A 20528-nucleotide genomic window follows, 5' to 3' on the forward strand; every position below is an offset into this window, starting at 1 on the left:
GCATTAAAAATAACATAAATCTTTATAATTAATGGTTCCATGAAATGGTGTGTATTAATTGCAATCAACTGAGCAACTGCAGTTGCCTCTTTCATTCTGCATGTGGTTTGACTGTAAAGATATACCAGGCCTTATCTACATAAACAAAAGGTGAGGACTTTAGGAATCTTGCTTACATTTCTTAAGACTTTATTAATTTGTTGGTCATCTGCGTGAAAGGGTAAAGTCAGATAATCTTCCCTTATAAAGGTGAGATGTCAAAGGAGGTTTTTAGTCCTGAGATATTTGCCTGTTCCTTTACTGTCTTTCTGGATACAGTACACATTGGAGCACCCTTGGAGACATGCCTGTAAGGACCTGGCCAGTTTGCTTTGCCTTCATCGCTCAATCCAATCCCTGTTGGATTACATGTGTGTTTCCTGGGAGTGGGGTCCCCCATTTTCCTTCTTTGTAGCAGCAGGTGTCCCAGGGGAGCTCTTAGCCTCGAGGTACTCCACTGCTCCGTAGGTCAGCATGGACAGCACAAGCACAGACAGTACAATGGAGGCTTTGATGTAGACTTGCAGTTTGGTGCTGTAAGCAAAGGCGATGACAAATCCAACTGATTCCCAGAGACGGTAATTTGCAAAGGCAGCCTCCTTGTTTTTCTCAAATAAAATGCCATAAAGTGCTGGAAGGAAGGAAGAAAGGAAGGAAAAACATGTCTTGTGAAGATTAAATCTGCAACCACGTATTTTCTGCAAAGGGAATAAATAGAGCACAATGGGGAAGACAGACACTCCCTCATAAATGTCAGAGAAAGGAAAATACAAGCCTTGTCTTAAAAAATTTGTTGTGCTTCTGTGAATTGTAACAAATGAACTAGCAAAATAAGCACAACAAAATAAGCACAACAAAATAGAGAACATGGAAGAAAAGGGGAACAGAAATGCGAATAAGGAAGAAAGAAAGTGACCTAATGAAGAAGATAGCATGACTTCTTTTTTCAAATTATTAGCCACAAAAATCAAGGGTTTTGCACTGATGAACAAGTAAGTAGGGAGAAAAAGGAGGCGTTGACATTGTAGAGTCTCTGTGTATAACTATTGATAAGCTCATACCAAATCCGTACAAGCTTTCACAACATGGGCCCAGATTAAGTAGGCAGGTAAGACGTCTCTCTTAATCAACCAGTTTTTCAAATTTTCATGTCATGGATAGGTTAGCAAGTAGAATATCCTTGATACATACAGAACTTCCATGCAGCAACTGGAAAACTTACTTGACATTGAGACTCAGTTCAACTGATCATCCTAATAAGGTTGGGAAGGTTCCAATGAGCTCAGTCAGTTGCACACCCACCACTGGGATCCAGGGAGGGATTCCAGCCTCCAAGTCTGACTAGTGAAGCACACAGGGAAGGGCAGAGAGCTTGCTTTCCTCTGGGTGCTGAGCTAGCACCAGCGGTGACAAAGAACAGGACATTTACTCTCACTCAGATATGGTGTGTGCAGAGGGAAGGAGAAGAATATAATGAACTTTGACTCTTTTCACCCACTTGTCTAAGAACATATCTGTTTGAAATATGTCCATTCAGCCAAAAGGCAAAGAGGAATGCAAAGTTCTCTGAAAAATCTGAGTAGATTTAGCTACCCCTTCAGTAGAGAGACTTAATCTGTATGAAAAGCTTATGTGTCCTGATGACTGCAAGAGGACATTTTCTGAATTGTTTCAATTTAGGCCCAATGGAAAATCTGGACAAGTGCATCACAAGAGGTACTTAGTTCATTAAACTGGCTCAGTGGAGTGTAAATATGATAATCCTTCATAGTTTTGCCTAATAAATGAAAAAGTACAAATTGTTCATACTAATTTCCTGATATGCACAGTGTTATCTTCTAGAAAGGTATTAGGAAAGTTTCTAACACCATGGCAGTTCTATGTTGAAAGGTTCTCTGGTTTTCAGCTGGTGCATGTTTGCTATTTTGAAGCAAATTGCCTGGATGAGCTTCAGCAGGACCTGCTGGGCTGAGTGAGTGAAGAGGCTGCTAGTTCTGAAATTTCACAGTCCACTTCCATGGAAATTGTCCTGGTTTTTTTCCACTGCCTTTTTTCCCACTCATTCCCCTGGTACTAGTAGGCATGGATATATAACAGGACTGCTAGAAATTATTCGAGTCCGGGTTTATAAACTCTTTAGACTAATATTCTTTCTAAAGACACAAATCATCCTGGAAAGAACTTGGTTTTACTGCAGTCCACCTGATAGTTCCATGTTACACAATTGTTATGCCCCAGGTACAATTTTTGTCAGTGGGCAGTATCGGCATCTGTGCTCAAGTTAGATAAGAAAGAGCACTACATGCTCTGAAACGAGGTACCTTTCATTGGAAATAAGTGAGAGCCTCCACAGACAAACACAAACATGTCAGGAAAACTTTCTAAGATGAAGTGACTCATCCACTGTGGGCCTACATATCCTCTAGGGGGTACTCGAGTATTAACTATCCACAGGAGCACAAAGCAAACCAAAGAATGCCTTAACTATGTGGCACTGTGCCATTTGTGTATTCACTGGTTCATCTGCTGGCCCCCATGCAGCATTCATGGGAGCTCAGCAAAGGAAGGACCACAGACCTTGTAAACCAATGTTATTTTGGAGATCTTATCTCATCTTATAGCCTTTGATGCTGGGAATTTCTCATGAGATGCATATCTGTATAAAACCTTTGAAGGGGAGAAGACATTTAGTCCTATATGGATATGTCAAACTGAAGATCCTATTCTAGGATGCAGCATTTTGGGGCAATGTCAATGCACCTCTTTATTCATCTCTTTCATATCATCACTTGATGTTTCACTGTGACAATGTGACAAAGTGAACTTTGTGTAATTTTATAAATGGGAGCTGTGAAACAGCTGAGTAAGGTACAGACCAAAAACAAAACAAAAAAACAAACACTATGCAAGGAAAAAGAACATTTGTGTGTTTTCCAAATGTGAAAATTTTCACACAAATGTGAAATTTTCACAAGTATCTTGCAGGAATCTGGGAATGGAGATGACCTTAGACAGTGCTGTAAATAGAGACTAATCCAGTCACATAGCTGCAGAACTCACTCACCATCAAGTAACCATGAAGCATTGTCCACTCTCTTTGCCTCATCTTGGGGTTTGGATTCTACAGTCACTTCTCAGTCACCTTCTCTAGTACTCAACTCCTCTGTACTTACCCCTTTTTTCCCTAATGTGGGCCTCAGGTGCATTTTTGTCAGTCATGCAATGTATGTAAATGCTAGAAGAGAGGGTACAAAGCCCAGCTCTTTTCAGTGGTGTCCAAGAAAAGTGGGCAAGAGGAGATGGGCATAAATTGAAATACATGTGGTTTCCTCTGAACATCAGGATTCTTTTTTTTTGCTATGAGCATGACTGAGCACTGTTCCAGGTTTCCCAGAGAGGGTGCGGAGTGTTCTTCTCTGGAAAATATCAAAGGGTCCCTGGGCATGGTCCTGAGAGAGTGGCTGTGCCCAGATGGCCCTGCATGAGCAAGGGAGTTGAAGCCCAGACATCCTTTCCATCCCTAACTCCACTGTGATTCTGAAAGAAGCACAGTATCCAAGGACAAGGCTTTCTAGATAAGACAGAAGCAGGACAAAGGACAGGTGCTTTATCCCAGTGGAAGACTAAGATAAGTTCTCAAAAGTGTTAGGAAGAAACTTGCAGAGCAGTCAGAATGACCGTGGCTGAAGAAGCAGGAAATGAATGAACAGCTTTGCTTAAGAGAGAGCAAATCCTCACTGATGTTCTCCTTCCATGGCCCTAAGTATAATTAAGAGCGCTGATTTAAAATTTTTACCTAAGGCACAAGCCTCTGGTAAGGATGTGAGATGATGAGAGAGTGTCCCTTGATGTGTGTACTAGGTCTCCTCTAGGGGACATGAGCTGGAGCTGCTGGAGGGGCAGAGAAGGATGCTGGCCCTGTGCTAGAGGCAGGGACATGTGCTTGAAAGGAGGTCACTATCAGTGCCAGGCAATGGACTGCCATGCTTTCCATCTGGCTCCTCAGGAGGAACATGACACTTTATCTAGTGGGTGAAATCTTCCAAGGCCCTGAAACAACCAAAGGGATCAGAGGAAGGAAGGCCAATACACATAACCTGATGTGTGCCCAGAGGAGCACTTTCCCCCAAAGTGATTTTGTAATGATGTGATATAATTCCAGCTTAAAGTTTTGGCAATGAATTCCATACTTTGTTTTTGCATTGTGTGAGAAATACTATTCATTTTGATTTCTTTACAAGCTTCTGCCTGATAGCTTTATCTGGCGCCACTAGTCCTGCTTTTAGGAGATTTCATTAATTTCAAGTCATCTTCTCCATACAATTAATTACCTCACTGACTGCTTTCCATACTTATCTCTTGTCCAGGCTAAAGATTCCTAGCTTTTTATTCTTCCTTCAAGGAAAAGTGTCCCATGACCTTGCTGCTTTTTATTGCCTACTTATGCATAATCACACTGGATTATGAGTTTTGAAATGGAGTAAATCAGAGCTGTATGAAGTTACTTGGCTGCATAATATTGCTTTCCGTGGTTTTCTCCTACATTTTTTTTCAATATCTCCTAACAGACAATTTTCTTCTTCTTTTGTTGCTGAGCTTTGAGTTAATTTTTATCCAGAGTGCTCTCCTTTATTGCAAAAGACAGACTAAATGTATAATTCTTCTTAGTTTCTAAATTACTTTGAAATACTTATACTCCTCCAGAATATTTATTCTGAATACCCGTTACCATCTTCTGCAGTATTCTTCTCTCTTCATCTTGGAAAAATTGGTTCAATGAGTATTTTGCATTCTTACTCCCAACTTGTTCTATTTCTTCTGCTTTCCAATGAGTCAACATTTTTTTAGCTGGTCTCTGAAAGCCATTATCATTTTTATGCAGCATTGTTTCATAGATTCAAACATGCAGATTCTTATATCTTGAGAGAATGCATTTCATTGTCATCAGGACTTACCATTAGTTTGTGTTTGCCAAACAGCATCAGATACACCCCAAAGACCAGGGATCACAAAAAACACAGCAAGCTGCTTGGGATCAGGTTTCCAGAGCAGTACTGTTATTAAACAGCTTGTGTTCAGAACTGCAGCTGTTGATTTAGAAGGAAATAAAGAAGAGAAATATAGATGTAATTATAATCGGGACAGATTGTGGTAGATAGCACTTTTTTATTCTACCCCCAACGAAAGCACAAGGCAATCTTAAAATCTTTCTGGTTCATTGAGCTTTGTGCTGACTGAGCTGATATCACATGAAACACAAGACAATGCAGGCCTTTGACAGTATCTAATTCATAATTCTGAGCAGGGTCCTGAGCTGTGAGATCCTCAGTGCTGATATGGTTGTAGCCCAAAGGACAGGAACCACTGAGTAGGAGAAGCAGCTTCTGGAAGGCTTGCAGTCATGTGAGGCATGTGGGAAGGGGGGCAAACACACTTCTGCTCTCCTTGTCTTAAATGAGGTTTTCATTTAGGACCAGAGGGGACAATTAAGGATTTCTAGAGGGTGGCTTTGGGTCTTTCTTTTGAAAAGTGTTTTGTAAATGAGTCACAGATTTTTTTCCCCCACAGGTGCACATTCACAGGCTGAGTAAAATGACCACTAAACAGAATTGAGAGGTTCAGAGGTATTCAATTTCTAACACTACAGTTCTGGGGGAGATTTAACTGCTTATTGCTACTATTAGGTGTTTTTGGTTTTTGTTTTTTTGGGGTTTTTTTTTATATCTGAGTTTTATTGACTGAGACACGCACCTAGAACAGACAGAAGAATCTATGAGCTAGTGACCACAACAGAAAGTGCTTTAAATTTCTTCTTCCTTGTCCAGGTTTAAAATTTCTTGTGGACAAAATGGCTAGAATGTCTTGATGCATATTGATCTATCAGTGATGTTTCCAATAATACAAACTATTGCATAGTGGAAATAGGGTATTAGTCCACTTCCGTATGCATAATGCATACAGAGCCACAAAAGAAATATTTCTTGGTATTTTTTAATGCCTCCATTACTCATTAGAACAATGTTCTCTGGAGGGGAAGATGTTCTTAAATATGCAAATGTTTTATCAAGGCAAAATGAAAATTACTGTCCCATACACAAGCCCTTAAGTTATTAAGTTATACTAGCCTGATACATTACTTTCTTCTACTTTTCTCCTTATAGAACAAGTAGTAAAAAGGACAACAGGCCAACTTTTAAAAAGCTTCCTGAAATTTCACTGAAATTTCCAAGTTTGTAATTTCCTGAGACTCAGGTCAACAGTGACTTGCTTTCACTCCATAAGGGTGAGGAGGTTTCAGCCCAGTGGAGAAATCCTACTTATGATAGTGCAAGTCTCAACATCTGCATGGTAAGATCATTTCTCATTGGCTGCATCAGAGCTATAAAGCACCAAAGCTATAGAGCACTTTCTGCACAGATAGAGCCCTCCAAAGCAGGCTGAATGTACATCACCAGCAAAGCGATGTAAGGCAAAGACAGCAATACAGTGCTTAGCTGTGAGCTGAGCTGCCTCTCTTCTCATGAGTGAAGTTTGTGAAGTCTGCCTCTAGACTGACTTTGGTTTTAATTGATAGCTGACAGCAAGCTATCCCTTTTTACATGCAAAGGAGGGAGTAGCGGATTTGATTACATGTGGTGATCAGTCATTCAAGAAATCTCTACATACCTAATGCAAATAGAAGTTTTCTACCCGTGAACTGGGAGATCCTTCCAAAGAGCAGAGAGCAGAGGGAATTTATACCTGCAAAGCAGATCATCATATAGCCAACATACTGTATCCCCAGGGCACAGGTCACAAAACTCTGGAAGACAAGGGATAGTGGTGTCACATTTTCTTTGATAAAAATAAACAGCTAAAGTTCAGGAATCTTAGCCTGAGTGTTTGGTAAATAGCCAGCATGGATGAGATAAAAAGAGCACTGCTAGAGATTTTGCATACAAGTCTCTGCTGCATTGACATAGCTGGCCTTCAGGGGCAACTTTGCTTCCCCAGCTCCCAATCAGACTGATGCCATGCAAACAGGGGAATAACAAGCAGAACAAATCTGAGCACTGCTTGCTGTACAAATAAAACTCCTGGAAGTAGCATTAAGAATTTTCTGCCCTTCCCATGGTAGCCCAAGAGATGAAAATTGATGATTGACACTATGGTCATGACAGAGCAGCTCCCAAAAAATAAGAGGACCTCTTCTATAAGAGCATATAACCAGTGGAGGTTGCCATGGAGTGCCCCTTTCAATCTGTTCCAGCACAGCAACAAGTGCACCATTCCATCTGATTTATATGCAAGGTTTGAAAGCCTTAAGCATGAAAGAAGCAGCTCAGGAAGGTTGCCCTTTTTCTTTTGAGGCTTCCTCAACAAATGCCAGGAGAACACACCTGCTGCATGTCGAGGTTTGCTGAGAAACTGGAGGAACAGAGGTGGTTTGAATCCCTTCAGTCTGTCAGGCTCTGGACCTGCTGCTGGAGTGACTGGCGAGGGCTTTCAGCCAGCCATGCTGAGGCCTTGCCCTCTTACCGTAAAGGTTGTCAAAATAAAATATGCGGAATGTGTGCTGACTTGCATTTATACAAACTCTAGGGAAACCAGAAGAGGAAGGAAGATATGAAAGCTTTGCTGGCTTCTGGCTTTTCTCCCAGTTTGTTATTTACAACAAGGTGAAGAGTTTGAACCTGTAGCTCTCTGCTGCGGCCTCCACTGGTGAGTTAAGCTCTCTACTGCATTATTTTTTGAGGCTATTCCAAGGGACATATTTACTGCTGTTTGAAGATGTCACTCAGAGGTCATTCATGTAGAAGTGAGCAGTAATTTTGCAATCCACAAATCAACATTAAAAACATCTTCATTTGACAAATAAATATTGATCAGATGTAATAATAAGATGCAACAGCACAAAAAAATCAGACAGAAATATATTTTCATTTACATGCATACCTTTGAGAAGTCACCACTAAGAAATGCCTGTTCAAACCCACTGTACATTGTCAGAGGGATTAGAAGACACTGTCTTTTATCTTTAAGATGCCGCAAAGTTGCTAGGAACGTAGACCAAAAGGGTGTTTTTTCTTTCTCAGTCTCTGCTTGGTCAGATTTGATCTGGTCCAGAAATATAATAACCAGCAACACGGCTAGCACACCACTAGCTGCAAAAAAAAGCAAAACAAAAAGTTCATGAAAAAGTGAGGAATGCTGAAAGAATGATGGGAAGTTGCTTGCTGCTGTTACTGCTCTGACTTGGTGCTTAGCTCTCTGTGGGATATTTTGGCAGCTGCCTCAGATTCCGCTTCAGTGTAAAGGCCATTTCTGTATAAACAAGAAGGCCTGATGTACATTCACATCTTCTGCATACAGCTGTGCACTGGCAAATCCCCTGAGCTCAGCTGTGCTGGGCTGTGTGACAGCCGCCGGCCGCAGAGGGTGACGGCTCACCCTGCCAGGGCAGCCCAGGGCCACGGCCATGGGAGCAGGCCAGAAACAGCTCCCTCCCTCGGGAGCTATCACAAGGCTTTAAATCAACCAGAGAGAGGAGTACTCACTTCCAGTGCCAAGGTTTTCATGGCTAGCGGGGCTCTTCTTTCAAATACATGGAAAGAAAAATAAATGCTGCGTTGAAACCAGTATATGTTGTGCCTTTTTTTTTTTTTGGCTCAGAACCATGCTTTGAGTGTGGGATATATGCTGTTTTGAAGATGATAGTGAGCAGCTCTAGTTAACTTGAAAAGATGGAAGTTACAGCTTCAAACCTATAATTTCCAAGCAGAAGCAGGATATAAAAGAATATATGGAGTAGTTAATCAGAAAATGATCATGTATGTATCAGTCTAGATTTATTGCTTGTGTAGTGAATCAAAACAATTTTTTTCAATGGTTATCAAGAAGTCAACCATGCCTCATAATGTATGAGACAACCATAGATTCACAACTGATTGCTTCATTATGGATGCAGGGCATGATAATGTTTCCTCACTTATGCTGACTAGAATTCCATCCATGGAAAGAGCTACAGTTCAGAGTAAGATGAGAACTGGCCACCTCTTTCCATCCACTTTGCTTATTTAATGCGCTCCTATAATATGTTTATGGATATTGTCTCTACTGTGAACTTTTAATATCCAAATACATCAGCAGATTTACAATAAATTGCCTCATTTTTTTATTGCTTATTATTTTTCATCCATGTCTCCTAAAATTTCTCCAGTGTCCTGGTTCCCCACTGTGGCTGAACTGTAAATCCTTTGTGATTCAAGTCATTATTGGTTCTGCCAGAGCGTTTATTAGTACTTATGGACTGATTGCTGGACTTGAATGGATGAGAGCAGGACATCCACATTTTTAGAAAAAATATATATAACAAATACGTTAAAGGAATAAAGAGCAATTGTAGGAGATAATGGCATGGCTTTATAGGAGTTGATGACCATAAATAGAAACGTTCACAGTCCTTGAGAAAGCAAAACAGCAGAGGAGTTATCCATTATTTTCTCCCCCCAAGCTGGGCAAAACAAGCATTCAGCCACCAAATAGAGGACACATTTTAAAAATGTCTGTGAACGAAATATTTAGCCAGTTACTCTCCCTGGAGGTAAGAAAAGACATCTCTTTTATTAAGAGCTTCAAAGAAAAACGAAACCCCAGTGACGCAGGGTCAGGAGGAAGCAGGGTTGCATTCACTTTGTATGCACAAAGCCTAAGGAAGTGCTGTATATGTTAGTCATCAAATTTAAATTTAAACTTTACAGACAAACATGCCTTGAGCAGAAAGCCATCAGCTCCAGTACATTCTGGGAGGAGAGTGGGGGCATATCTTTTACACTTTCCCACCAATTAGGAATGGAGGATGGGGACAGAGGAAGTTTTCTGCAATGCCCTTTGCACTGAGACCTGGCCCTGTCTGGATCACATACACTCTGTTGGAGTGTATGGCAAATTCTATGTTTTTGTCTCAGCACACAGACTACCTCTATGTTCAGAGACAGTGAAAATATTCTGACAGAGCTAAGGTGCACCAGATACTTCCCTTTATCCAGAAAATAACTTCTTTTGAGTGGGATACTTTTCAGAACTTTCCTCACTCAGTTAATCCTTGCACATCTATTTTCTCTTTTAATGGCAGCAGCTTCCCTGTATTTCTTTTCTAGTCTTGTGCAAGGAAGGTCTATAGCAGCTGTAGTTACTAAATGGGAGATATGCCAATTTGCCTGGCTGAATCTGGGTTACCACACTGGGCTTCAGCTTTATTCCAGGTGAAAAATGTAAAGAATATCTTTCTCCTTTAGATAAAAATGATACAGCTCTGGCATAAAGCATTAGAACTATTTAGGAAGGAGTTGTTTATAGCTCTCACATATCTCATTTTCCTTTAGCAAATTAGATTGAAGGAGAAAGTCAGAATCTTCATCTGCAAAGCCATGCTAGATTCCACCAGTACTAGGCTCTCCATCAGTGATAGTGATTAAAGGTTGTGTGGATCACTCACCAGTATAGACCCCTAACAGTGTGTAGATTAAGGAGTCAGAGGGTCTTTCTGAGCCAGTGCTGTTAGTGGTATCAGTCAGGCAGTCATATGCTCCACAGCATTCCAGGCCTTCTTCTGAGATCTCCCCTAATTGAGAACCAAATGCAAGGCAGGTCAGTGAAGAGATCAGCTCAGTCCACACTCTGTGCAAGAATATGAGAATGTAAGGAATCCAGCGCTTAGTGATTGCTCCTGGTTTCAAGTCTTTCCTGATTAGAGATATTTAACTTCAGAATCCCCATTTAACACACACAAATTTTGGTTTAAGAGAAACAAAGGAGACACCAAACGCTGAATTAATGGTTCCATGAGGACAGGGACTAAAGTTAGAGCTGAAATCTGAATCCAAGCTCAATTTGCAGTATTCAAAGTTTGAGTATATATTTTTACCTCTTAATCATAATACTTCAAGAGATAGGCCTTTAAGTTTACACCAGCAAAGGACTGATGGACTTCAGTTCTTACAGCTGCCCTGCATTTTCATCTCCAGATAATTTCTGTATATGTTACAGGAACAGAAATCACCTCAAAACATTTTTTTAATATAAATTCAAATTATTATTACACAGTATTGGAGTCCTCCAAGTAGCCTGCTATTCCTGACTTTATTATTTTACTACTGCCTTTATGACTTTCTAAGAACACAGTTGAAACTAACAGTTCAGCAGGGTTTGCAGTAAGACCTTTGCTTTGTGCAGTCCTATCACTTTTGTGCAGGGCATATGTCACAGCCACAAACACACACGTACTCACACACTGTCACCAGCACACTGTGCCCACTTCCTCCAGTACTCTCTTGGTAAATAATAAAAGCTAATCCAAAGTGTAAGCCTGAATAAACTGCCTCCTGGAGGAGGATGATCCAAAGCCACACAGTAATTTTAGTGCTTTCACTGCAGAATTTGTCTCTGGTCCAAGCACAATAAAGGGCAATACAGCTGCACCTTGGCTGATTCCTTAAGGAAGAGCTGATCCATAATTATTCAATTAAGCTTATTGTGTAACTACTTTTAGTGTGTTTTTCCTCATTGCTTCCCATCAAAGTTGCTCTGATGTGAATCAGCTGTCTAACCAGCTTCATAAACAACTTCAGGTTTAACATAAAATAAAATGTAGTAATGTAAAGAAAATCATTACCTTATTATAGTCACTACTACTACAGACCTTCAGCAAAAAATAGACAAACAGACCTTCAGCAAAATTGCCATATGCAAAAGATGAGTCACATGAATGAAGGGTGGAAATGTGTAAAACAAGTTTTTTATCGGTTCCTGCATCATCTGAAGATGAAGCTGCACATGCAATTAGTCATATGCAAGCTGCAAGGCAGGGTTTGCACTATTTCTCTTGAATTGAAGCTCTAATATTGTTGAATGAGGAAGGATGACTCTTGTAATTTACACCAATTACTGTCTTTGGTTCTGGTATTACCATATGGTGTAACTTTGCCTTGCTGTGTCTGGATGCAGTGGTGCAGGCAATACATCTAGAGTAGGTACATGTCTGAATTTTATCCATTTTGATTCTTCAAATACAGGCTGTATCTTTCCTACTGCTCAGCGAAATTATACATTTGAAGTACATGAAAATATGAATGGATGCCTTTGCACAAGCCTCAGAGGAGAGAAAAAGAATTGCATGGAGACTCTTACCCCTTCACCCCAGCAAAGAAGTTCCCTCTAGATTAAAGCTGTGTCCCACTGAGAAGGCACAATAGAGAAACTTATAACTGCTCATCACTGTCATGAAGATGTGCAAAGCCTTTGGCTTTGAGAGTTGTTCACAGGAACACAGATTTTTCTGAGATTCCATGTAATAGATAAAAAAATAAGTGTCTTTTAAATTTGGAGGAACATACTCAAAAGTAAAACAAGACCAAAAAAACACCAGTATTTTATTTCTCTTGTTAAAATTATGTGTGCTGCGAAGCAGAAGAGAGTCAAATGGTTGCAGTCTGTACAGACCCCACAGCTGCACCACTGCCTCTCTCCTACAACTGAAATCAGAACAGACATTCCCTCCTGAGATATCATGTGGCTCTGGGATCAGGTCAGCAGGGCTCCACTGCACTTGAAAAGGTCTGCCAGCATTCTGCTTTAATGATGCTTCACCTACAGTTACTCAGGTTTAAAGGAAGGATGATTCTAGGTAAGTATCACACCTTGTGACAACTACTTTGCCATAAATCCAAGGATTCAAAGATTAAAACCTGATGCCATCTTCCTGACATTTAGCTTTAACCTAGTAGCTATTTCAGAACTCTTCAGAGGACATACTGCTTAACTGAGACAGGAAAGAGATAACTTCTTGCTGCTCATAGTAGCAGTATATATGGAAAATTCTCTCCATGTCTGGAGAACAATCCTGTTTTGATTTTGACATGATGTGGAATATGCAGGAGACTGCAATGATAAGACACTCCAGCATTTTGAATCTGTAAGGTGGCATCCAAATATTAATTTATCTTCATAACTACCCTTTTAAAATTGACACCAATTGCATGCATGGGAAATGAGGGCACTGCTGCTGAGTGATTTCTTCAAGCTACATTGGCATCTGCTGTCTGAGCCTGAAATACAGCAGAGGAGGCCTCCTGCCAACAGCTACTGCTATTTCTTCTTGACAGCTCTGTAGAGCACTCATTTTCAGCAAGCCCAGCAACCAGTCTGACTAATTTTGAATGCATAACAGCAAACCAACCCAATACTACAAGCAAAAAGGTTGGTTCAGTATTTTGTCTTTTGTTTTAAACCACTTTTAATAGAAGTCAGACGTGAAGGACTGTCACTGCCTGCAGCCTATCTATGCTTTGCAGTCTAGGAGTAGAATTCAAACAGAATTCAATAGAGTTCTATTTTTTAGCTATTTGTCTGAACTCTCTTTGTGGCTGATTTTTGATAGAAAATAGACATTTTCAGAGAGAAATTTACCTCATCTATTTCAGACATCTATCCTCAGATGGGCTGACTCTCATCTGAAGTGTCTGTTTCCCTTACTATGAAAGCTCAGCTGCAGAAATTTAGTCTCATCTATCTAGACCTAGTTGATGTTTACAGAAAGAAATGCCAAAATTTTAAATACATTTTACCTTGGTTGGAAGATTGGCTAAGTATCAAGGATGAGATAAGATTTCCCCAGACGCCGGAAGTCTGAAACACCAGAAAGAAGATCCCAAAGTATTGGTTGATAATGTCTTTAGCACTTTTTCCTGCTTTCTCAGCATACAAAGTGCCAGCAATAGTGAGGTAAGTGCATTTGGCAGACCAGAGTGGTGCTCCTCCTAAGCCCAGGATCATAGAGGTAGGGATAAGTGTGTACCTGCCAAAGAACACTTTATTTAGCATAGCTATTGCCATTAGCATAATAATCATTTGCCCAAAGATCCAACAGCAAAAATAGACATCAAAGAAATAGATTTATCCTTTTTATGATACCATAAATCTGTTACATGGAATCAAGAGAAGTCCAGCCTTGTGAAGTTTGGGCTGTGCAAGCATAGGCAGGTCTGGGCGGGGACCAGGCCTAGGCAAGGCTGGCTGGCTCTGTGCTCATGTGCCATAACTTCTCACAAGTTAAACTATGTTAAACTGAGAACTAAATTGCACATGAACTTCAGAAGATGGATATTGGCAACTTTCCTCTACAGAGTTGCAACCCTTGTCACTGGAGAGCAGAAGTTGGTCATCCACCTTTAGAAAGAGCTAGGCAGGCGTTAGCCTTCTCCTGTGGTCATCTCCTCCCAGAGCTACTGACTGGAAGATTGTCCTCCTTCAACCTTTTCAAAAACAACCCTAATGTTGTCAAAAGACTTTCAAATGAAACTCCTGATTTTTTTTCCCCCCAAAGGGGAATCTCTGCTACAAACATGAGTTAGAGAAGCAACATCAGGTGAGTAGAGGGATGTATTCATTCTGACTCTTTGCACATGTTTACCTCTCTGGTCCACCTAAAACTGAATCTATTTATCTCGATTTGTTCCAAGTAGCACCTTTTGCATCCAACTTTCTACTCTGCAACACAGAGTTAGAGCAGGAATGGAGAAGAAAAAGAAGAAAGAACTTTGCCCTTACTTATTTTGTTTGAACACAACAGAGAGGGTCAAAGTATTTAAATCCTACCAGCTAGCATAGAAGTTCCCTAAGGAGTAGGCGACATAGCAGCACATAGAGACTGCGATGGTCCACTTGCAGCCCAGCTTCTTGATGATGATGGGAGGCAGGAACATGGACGATAAGGTGAGTGCAGCATACAGAACACTTAGGGAAGCAACACCCAGGCCTTCTTCCGCATTGAGACTGCTCTGCAGGGACAATGATTGAGACAAATTTTACCACAGGTACATATTACTAGAGAGTGTACAGAGAATGGCTTTGGGCAGAAATAAACAGACATAGCATCTGGGGCTGGGTATTGCTGTCTCATTTCCCCAAAACAGACTGATTATGGACTTGGAAATTTCTTCAAAATGTTAGACCATTTATGAAAACATTATGCAAAACTAGGTGCGGATTGCCCAGATTCAAAACTTTGATAAGTCGTTCTTTAGATTATTTCATGTTATTTGTTAGAGTTTCTCTTTGAAAGCAAGTTGAATGAAGGATAACCTCTTTTCTTGGCCCTCGTTTGTTGTCTCAAGCAGGAATATTCTCAGATCTGCACTGCAAGGGCTGGCACAGCAATAGTGGGAGATTCTTTGCTTTAAACTACAGGTGTGAAAATTTCTAAGATTTTCAGAGGCCAAGGTCCAAATATCCTACTGGGCTCCACAGTGGCCCTTAGTAGTTGGAAGTAATTGATTCACGCACATTTTCACAAAGAAGGAATAGCATTTTACTGATCTAAACAGGTTTTATAGTTTTATGCTCAAAATAGTTATCCTTTTGTCTTGAAGCTCTGAAAGTTGAAATGAGAAGATCAGTTTGGGAGACTTGGACAAGCTTGGAAAATGGGTCCATGCGAACCTAATGAGGATCAACAAGTCCAAATTCAAGGTGCTATCCCTGGGTCAAGGCAATTCCATACATGAGAGAGAAGAACTCACTGAGAGGGGAGGACTTGAGAATTCTGTGCATAAGAACATGGACAAGAGCAACAGTGTGTGCTACAGCCCAGAAGGCCAGCTGCATCCTGGGGTGCATCAAAATTAGTGCGACCAGCAGGGCAAGGAAAGTGATGTCCCCCTCTACTCTGCTCTGATGAGTCCCCATCTGAGGCACTGCATCCAGTTTTGGGGTCCCTGGCACAGGAAGGGCATGCACCTGTTGGAGAGGAGGGCCATGAAGATGATCAGAGGGATGAACCACCTTACCTAGACAGGCTGAGAGACTTGGGATTGTTCAGCCAGGAGAAGACTCCAGGAAGACCTCATTGCAGCCTTTCAGTACTCAAAGGGGACCTTAAAAAGTTGGGGATGTGACTTTTCACAAAGGCAGATAGTGATAGAACAAGAAAGGGCAAAAGTTTTAAACTAAAAGAGCGATTTAGGGTAGATATTAGAAAGAAAATCTTTACTGTGAGGTGGCGAGGCACTGGAGGAGGTTGCCCAGAGAATCTGTCGATACTCATCCTTGGAGATGTTTAAGCCCAGACTGGATGGAGCTTTGAGCAACCTGGTTTAGTGGAAGGTGTACTTGCCCATGGTGGAGGGTTGGAACGAGATGATCTTTAAGGTTCTTTCCAACTAAACCATCCTGCAATTCTACACTGCTTAGCAATGTTCTCCTGATTGTTTTGATTAATAGGTGATAAGCTTCAGCATGATTTTGGAAGGGGGACTGCATGCTGAGGGGGTGGCACTGGAGAGCATTGTAGGGGAATGAAGCTGTCAGTGGCTCCATGGAACACTTTCCAAGCCTGCAGTGGCTGTGCGGTCTGGCCATGCAGGACCATAGTGGAAGTCATGCAGCTCACTTGGAGACAGCCAGGTACAGGACAGTGAGGTGAGGATAGTCTCTGTTAGAGCAGGGCCAAGGCATTTGAGAATTGCAATGGTTGTTTTGTAAACAGGCAAAGAGGCTTCTTGATCTCAGAGGTCTTATTTTTGAACTATCACATGCCTGGTTTTGTCAGGTACAACTTCCAAAAATTAAAAGCCAGGGTTCCACAATCATATGAATTTTACTGTCTGGGTTTTTTTGGTTTTGTTTTGGTTTTGTTTTGGTTTTGTTTTTTGTTTTTGTTTGTTTGTTTGTTGGGTTTTTTGGTGGGTTTTTGTTGTTGATGTTGTTGGGGGGGGTCTGGGTAGTAAAATATTGAAATGAATGATGAAAATGTTTAATATTCCAGTTACAGGTGCAGAGGTTCACAGAATATTCTGAGTTGGAAGGGACCCACAGGATCATCAAGTCCCACTCTGAAGTAAATGCCTGTATGGTATTGAACCCACAGTCTTGTTATCAGCACCAAGCTCTAACCAACTGTTTCAGATGGTGGGACTGCAGCTTCAAGGATTTATCTTCCCCTGCCTCATCAGTCTTCCCAATTCACAATACCTCCATCAAGTTTTGGCACTGTTTTGGCATAACAGCCCTGAGTTCAGAATCTGACAATGCCAGCAAAGAAAAGCTGTTCAAGGAGAGAAGAGAGATGTACAGAACAAGGACAGACCTCTTCCTGAAATGAGGTCAAGCTGTCATTATTGCAAACAAGTTCATCATGTTATCTACCAAGTTCCACCTTTAAGGCATAGAGATTCCCACTCCAGTTGGAAAGTTCAATACAGTTGATGGTGATCATACATTAATATCCTGCCTAGAGTTGCTTGTCAATGTCTTCTATTCATTTATCAGCCATTAGACCAGCAGAGCCTTTTAGGCTGAGAAGTTTCTCCTCGTGTTTATCTACTCAGAAGCATTCATAGACAGCAACAGAAACCTTCAGTCTTTTATTTTGGATGAGCAAGTGAGCTCTAATGGTAACCTGAGTATTCAAGTTATCCTAGAAACCCATCTCTGCTACTATGTTTTAAGATGTTTATGCCAGTAAAGTCACAATTGCTTTATGAAAAAATATATTTTTTACTATTATGTTATATCATGAGCCTAGAAATTACTGTATTATTTTATACTTAAACTATTTAATGGTTTGGACATAATTTTTAATCATTTCACGTTGCTGTACAATAATAATAATTATAAAATCTTAGCAATTTAGACACAGTCAAAACAAATCCTTTCCAGAAACTGAATTGTTTTCCACTTGGCAATATCATTTTTTTGAGAAAAGTCATCTCAGGTTAATTTTGTTTTCTGTTTCCATTGAAACAAATTTTGTGGATCTAGAGTAGTAGCATGACACAAGTATGCAAGCTATTGGAAAAATACTAGAATGAAATATTTAGTAAATGCTGCAAATCTGGGTAAAGAATATTAACCTGCAGCAAGTTAATGTTCTAACCCACCTTATAAAAATACTGTGCATGCCTTCCTCAGACACAGCATGGGAATATTGATGTGTTTCACACAACCAGTTGGCCTGATGCCCTTCCAGCCCAGCTGTCCTGATAGCCAATGGGAGGTGCCCCTCTTACCTGTAGGCTCTGGAGTCCTGAGTAAGCAGTAAAGAGAAGTAAAAATCCGAAAGAAATGACCAAAACATTCTTAAGATTCCTTTCCATGTTGATTCATAGAAGACAAAAGGTCTGCCGGTGGGCAAAGCTGATCCAATTATTCCAGGGGATGATTTGAGTTGGAGAAAAACAGCTTATGCCTTGTTGGAAAAGGTCACCTTTTTCTGTGTTTGTAGAGAAGAGAGTTGCTAATTATTTGAAGAATGACCAGTGAACTTTACTTTTAAGTAATACTGAAAACTTGTTGTTACTCATTCACTTGTTACTCAGGCAATAGCCAGCAGTCCCAAGGCCACATATCATGTTTTTTTACAGAGGTATATGAGTCTCTTGCAACTCTTGCACCTATTTGAGTATTGAAGTAATATATTATATGGGTCTCCACTATGATCAGCACAGAAGAAAAAAATTGCAAGCTGTGAAATCACTTTCCGTCATAAAGATACACAAGTCCATAAGGGACAAAGATTAAACTCTGTACTGAAATCTATACCAAGCCTCTTGCTTAACTATGGTTACAAAAGCATGCTAGGAAATGAGATTGTGCTACAGCTCTGTCTGCATACACCACTCCATAACTGGGCAGCACAGAATCCCAAAGCTGCTGGCTGCTTGGCAAGTGGGACACCCTTCATTCATGGGGAGCCCTGGGGCTTTGGTCCCTCAAGTTTACCAAATTGTACTCACTAAAATTATTTTTCCCCATCTTTCTCATCAATGCAGAAGCCAAGAAAAAAAAAAAAAAGGATTGAGCAGATAACTGAAAAAGCAAGTTTCCCTCCCCTTCTCTGGCCCTAAGACAGCCAGGGTGAATGGACCCTTCCTGCATCTGTGCCAGAGGAGGGATTTGAACCAGGGGGCAAAGGGGAATCCAAAAGCCTCCATGCTATGATGTAAACAGGACTGTAGGGTGTCCACAGTGTCCATTGGGAATGCGCAGCTACGACTTAGTTTAAATCCCACTAGATGGCACAATTTTGCTTCCCACAGGGACATTCATGGAAAAGGGGAGGAAGATTTGATACATAAATTCATTTAAAACATTTAAGAGGTCACAGCCAGTTTCTGTTTTGGAGAACATTGCAGTATGTGCCTTTTCATTTTCTTCTTTTGCCTTGTAATCTTCTCAAATGAAATAATGCAGAAAAACATAATCTTTTAATTCTCTATTGTTACTGGTACTTCTGTGTTGCAAGTCTAGATAATGGCTTTTTATTTTACAGGCTACTATGCTCAGCATGCAAACTCCTTGAGTGAGATCATAATGCTGGTCTTGTTTGGCAGTGTTTTTAAGCCTCTACAAGGAGCTTAGACCAAACTGGTGGTACTTTCCCCTATCTTTTCAGGTTTATGGATCCTTGCAATTTTCACATGACAGTATTTCAGAAGAAATTTACACCTGGTGATAACATGCTTGTTTCTGTTTTGGACCCCTTAGAAAAGGTCTGCAAAATTCTAGGAATTTGCATCACAGGTCTAAAACAACTGAAAAAAATATTGAGAATATGTAAGAATAATGCTTTTCCCAAACCAAAGCACAATTATCACCCACTCCAGCACAGGTAAGAACCAGGAATAGTGCAAAGAACACTATTTATTTTAGTTCTCTGTCTTGACATTAGCAGTAATAACAAGAAAGCTTAAAAAAATCATCATTAACTGGACACTATTTTTAAAATGCAGTGTTGGACAGGTTCAGCACTTCAGCTCTGGAGGAATTCCTGACTCCTAATTCATCACATCTTCTCAGCAGCATGGTATTGGAGAGCATATGGGGGATAGTGGTAATTTGTGTGTGTAGGGCTTTTTTTCTCTTCTTTCCACTGATCAAAGACATTCAGCCTGTTCCACATCCCTTGCCCAGAGCTTTGGGTTATCCAACTGACTGGTCCCAAGCCCCTCCTTAGGAATGTGCAGAGCCTTTACCAAAGGGATCTGATAAGGCCAAGGATCTTTTCCTTTGGTACCAGGCAGCTAAAGCTCCAGCAGGCCTGCTGTGTATCACCCTTGACACTTCTTTCATTCTTTCTGCCAGCCCAAGATTAAGTGAGCCTCAGGAGCTGTGTGCTGTATTTGGGGATTAGGTTTCACACAGAAGACTGCAACCACCAAATGAAAACTACTTGCAGAGCACAATCATAAACATGGGAGATGGAAGAGGCTGGTTAAATCCATTACTCCCTCCCACAGGTGATTACATTTGTTTTCACCTGTTTATTTTCTCAGGGTAAATGAGGGCAGTCTTTGCACAAAAGATTATAGCACCAGAGGCTAATCTTTGGAGGCTTTTGTGCTTCATAATTATCATTTCCCTATTTACTCTAGTCAAATTTAATGTTTAGGCAGTAATTTTAACTATAATAGAAGAAAGCCCCACAACACCCAGGGCACTCATCATAGGATTGT

At 40.7% G+C, this 20528-nt stretch overlaps 1 protein-coding gene across 1 annotated transcript; it reads right to left on the bottom strand.

Annotated features, from left to right (window-relative positions):
* Window positions 1–404: 404 nt before the first annotated feature.
* Window positions 405–18170, bottom strand: UNC93A (unc-93 homolog A). The gene is made up of 8 exons (XM_054280412.1): window positions 18084–18170; window positions 14674–14855; window positions 13644–13873; window positions 10517–10642; window positions 7975–8183; window positions 6706–6841; window positions 4995–5126; window positions 405–670 (listed from the first exon to the last, which is right to left on the bottom strand). The coding sequence occupies exons 1-8, from the start codon at window positions 18168–18170 to the stop codon at window positions 405–407; spliced, it is 1368 nt and encodes a 455-aa protein (XP_054136387.1).
* Window positions 18171–20528: the final 2358 nt, after the last annotated feature.

Source organism: Melozone crissalis, unplaced genomic scaffold (genome assembly GCF_028551555.1).
Source record: "Melozone crissalis strain CALT ecotype California unplaced genomic scaffold, PUWL_Pcris_2 ptg000027l_1, whole genome shotgun sequence".
In the NCBI taxonomy this organism is placed as follows: Eukaryota; Metazoa; Chordata; class Aves; order Passeriformes; family Passerellidae; genus Melozone; species Melozone crissalis.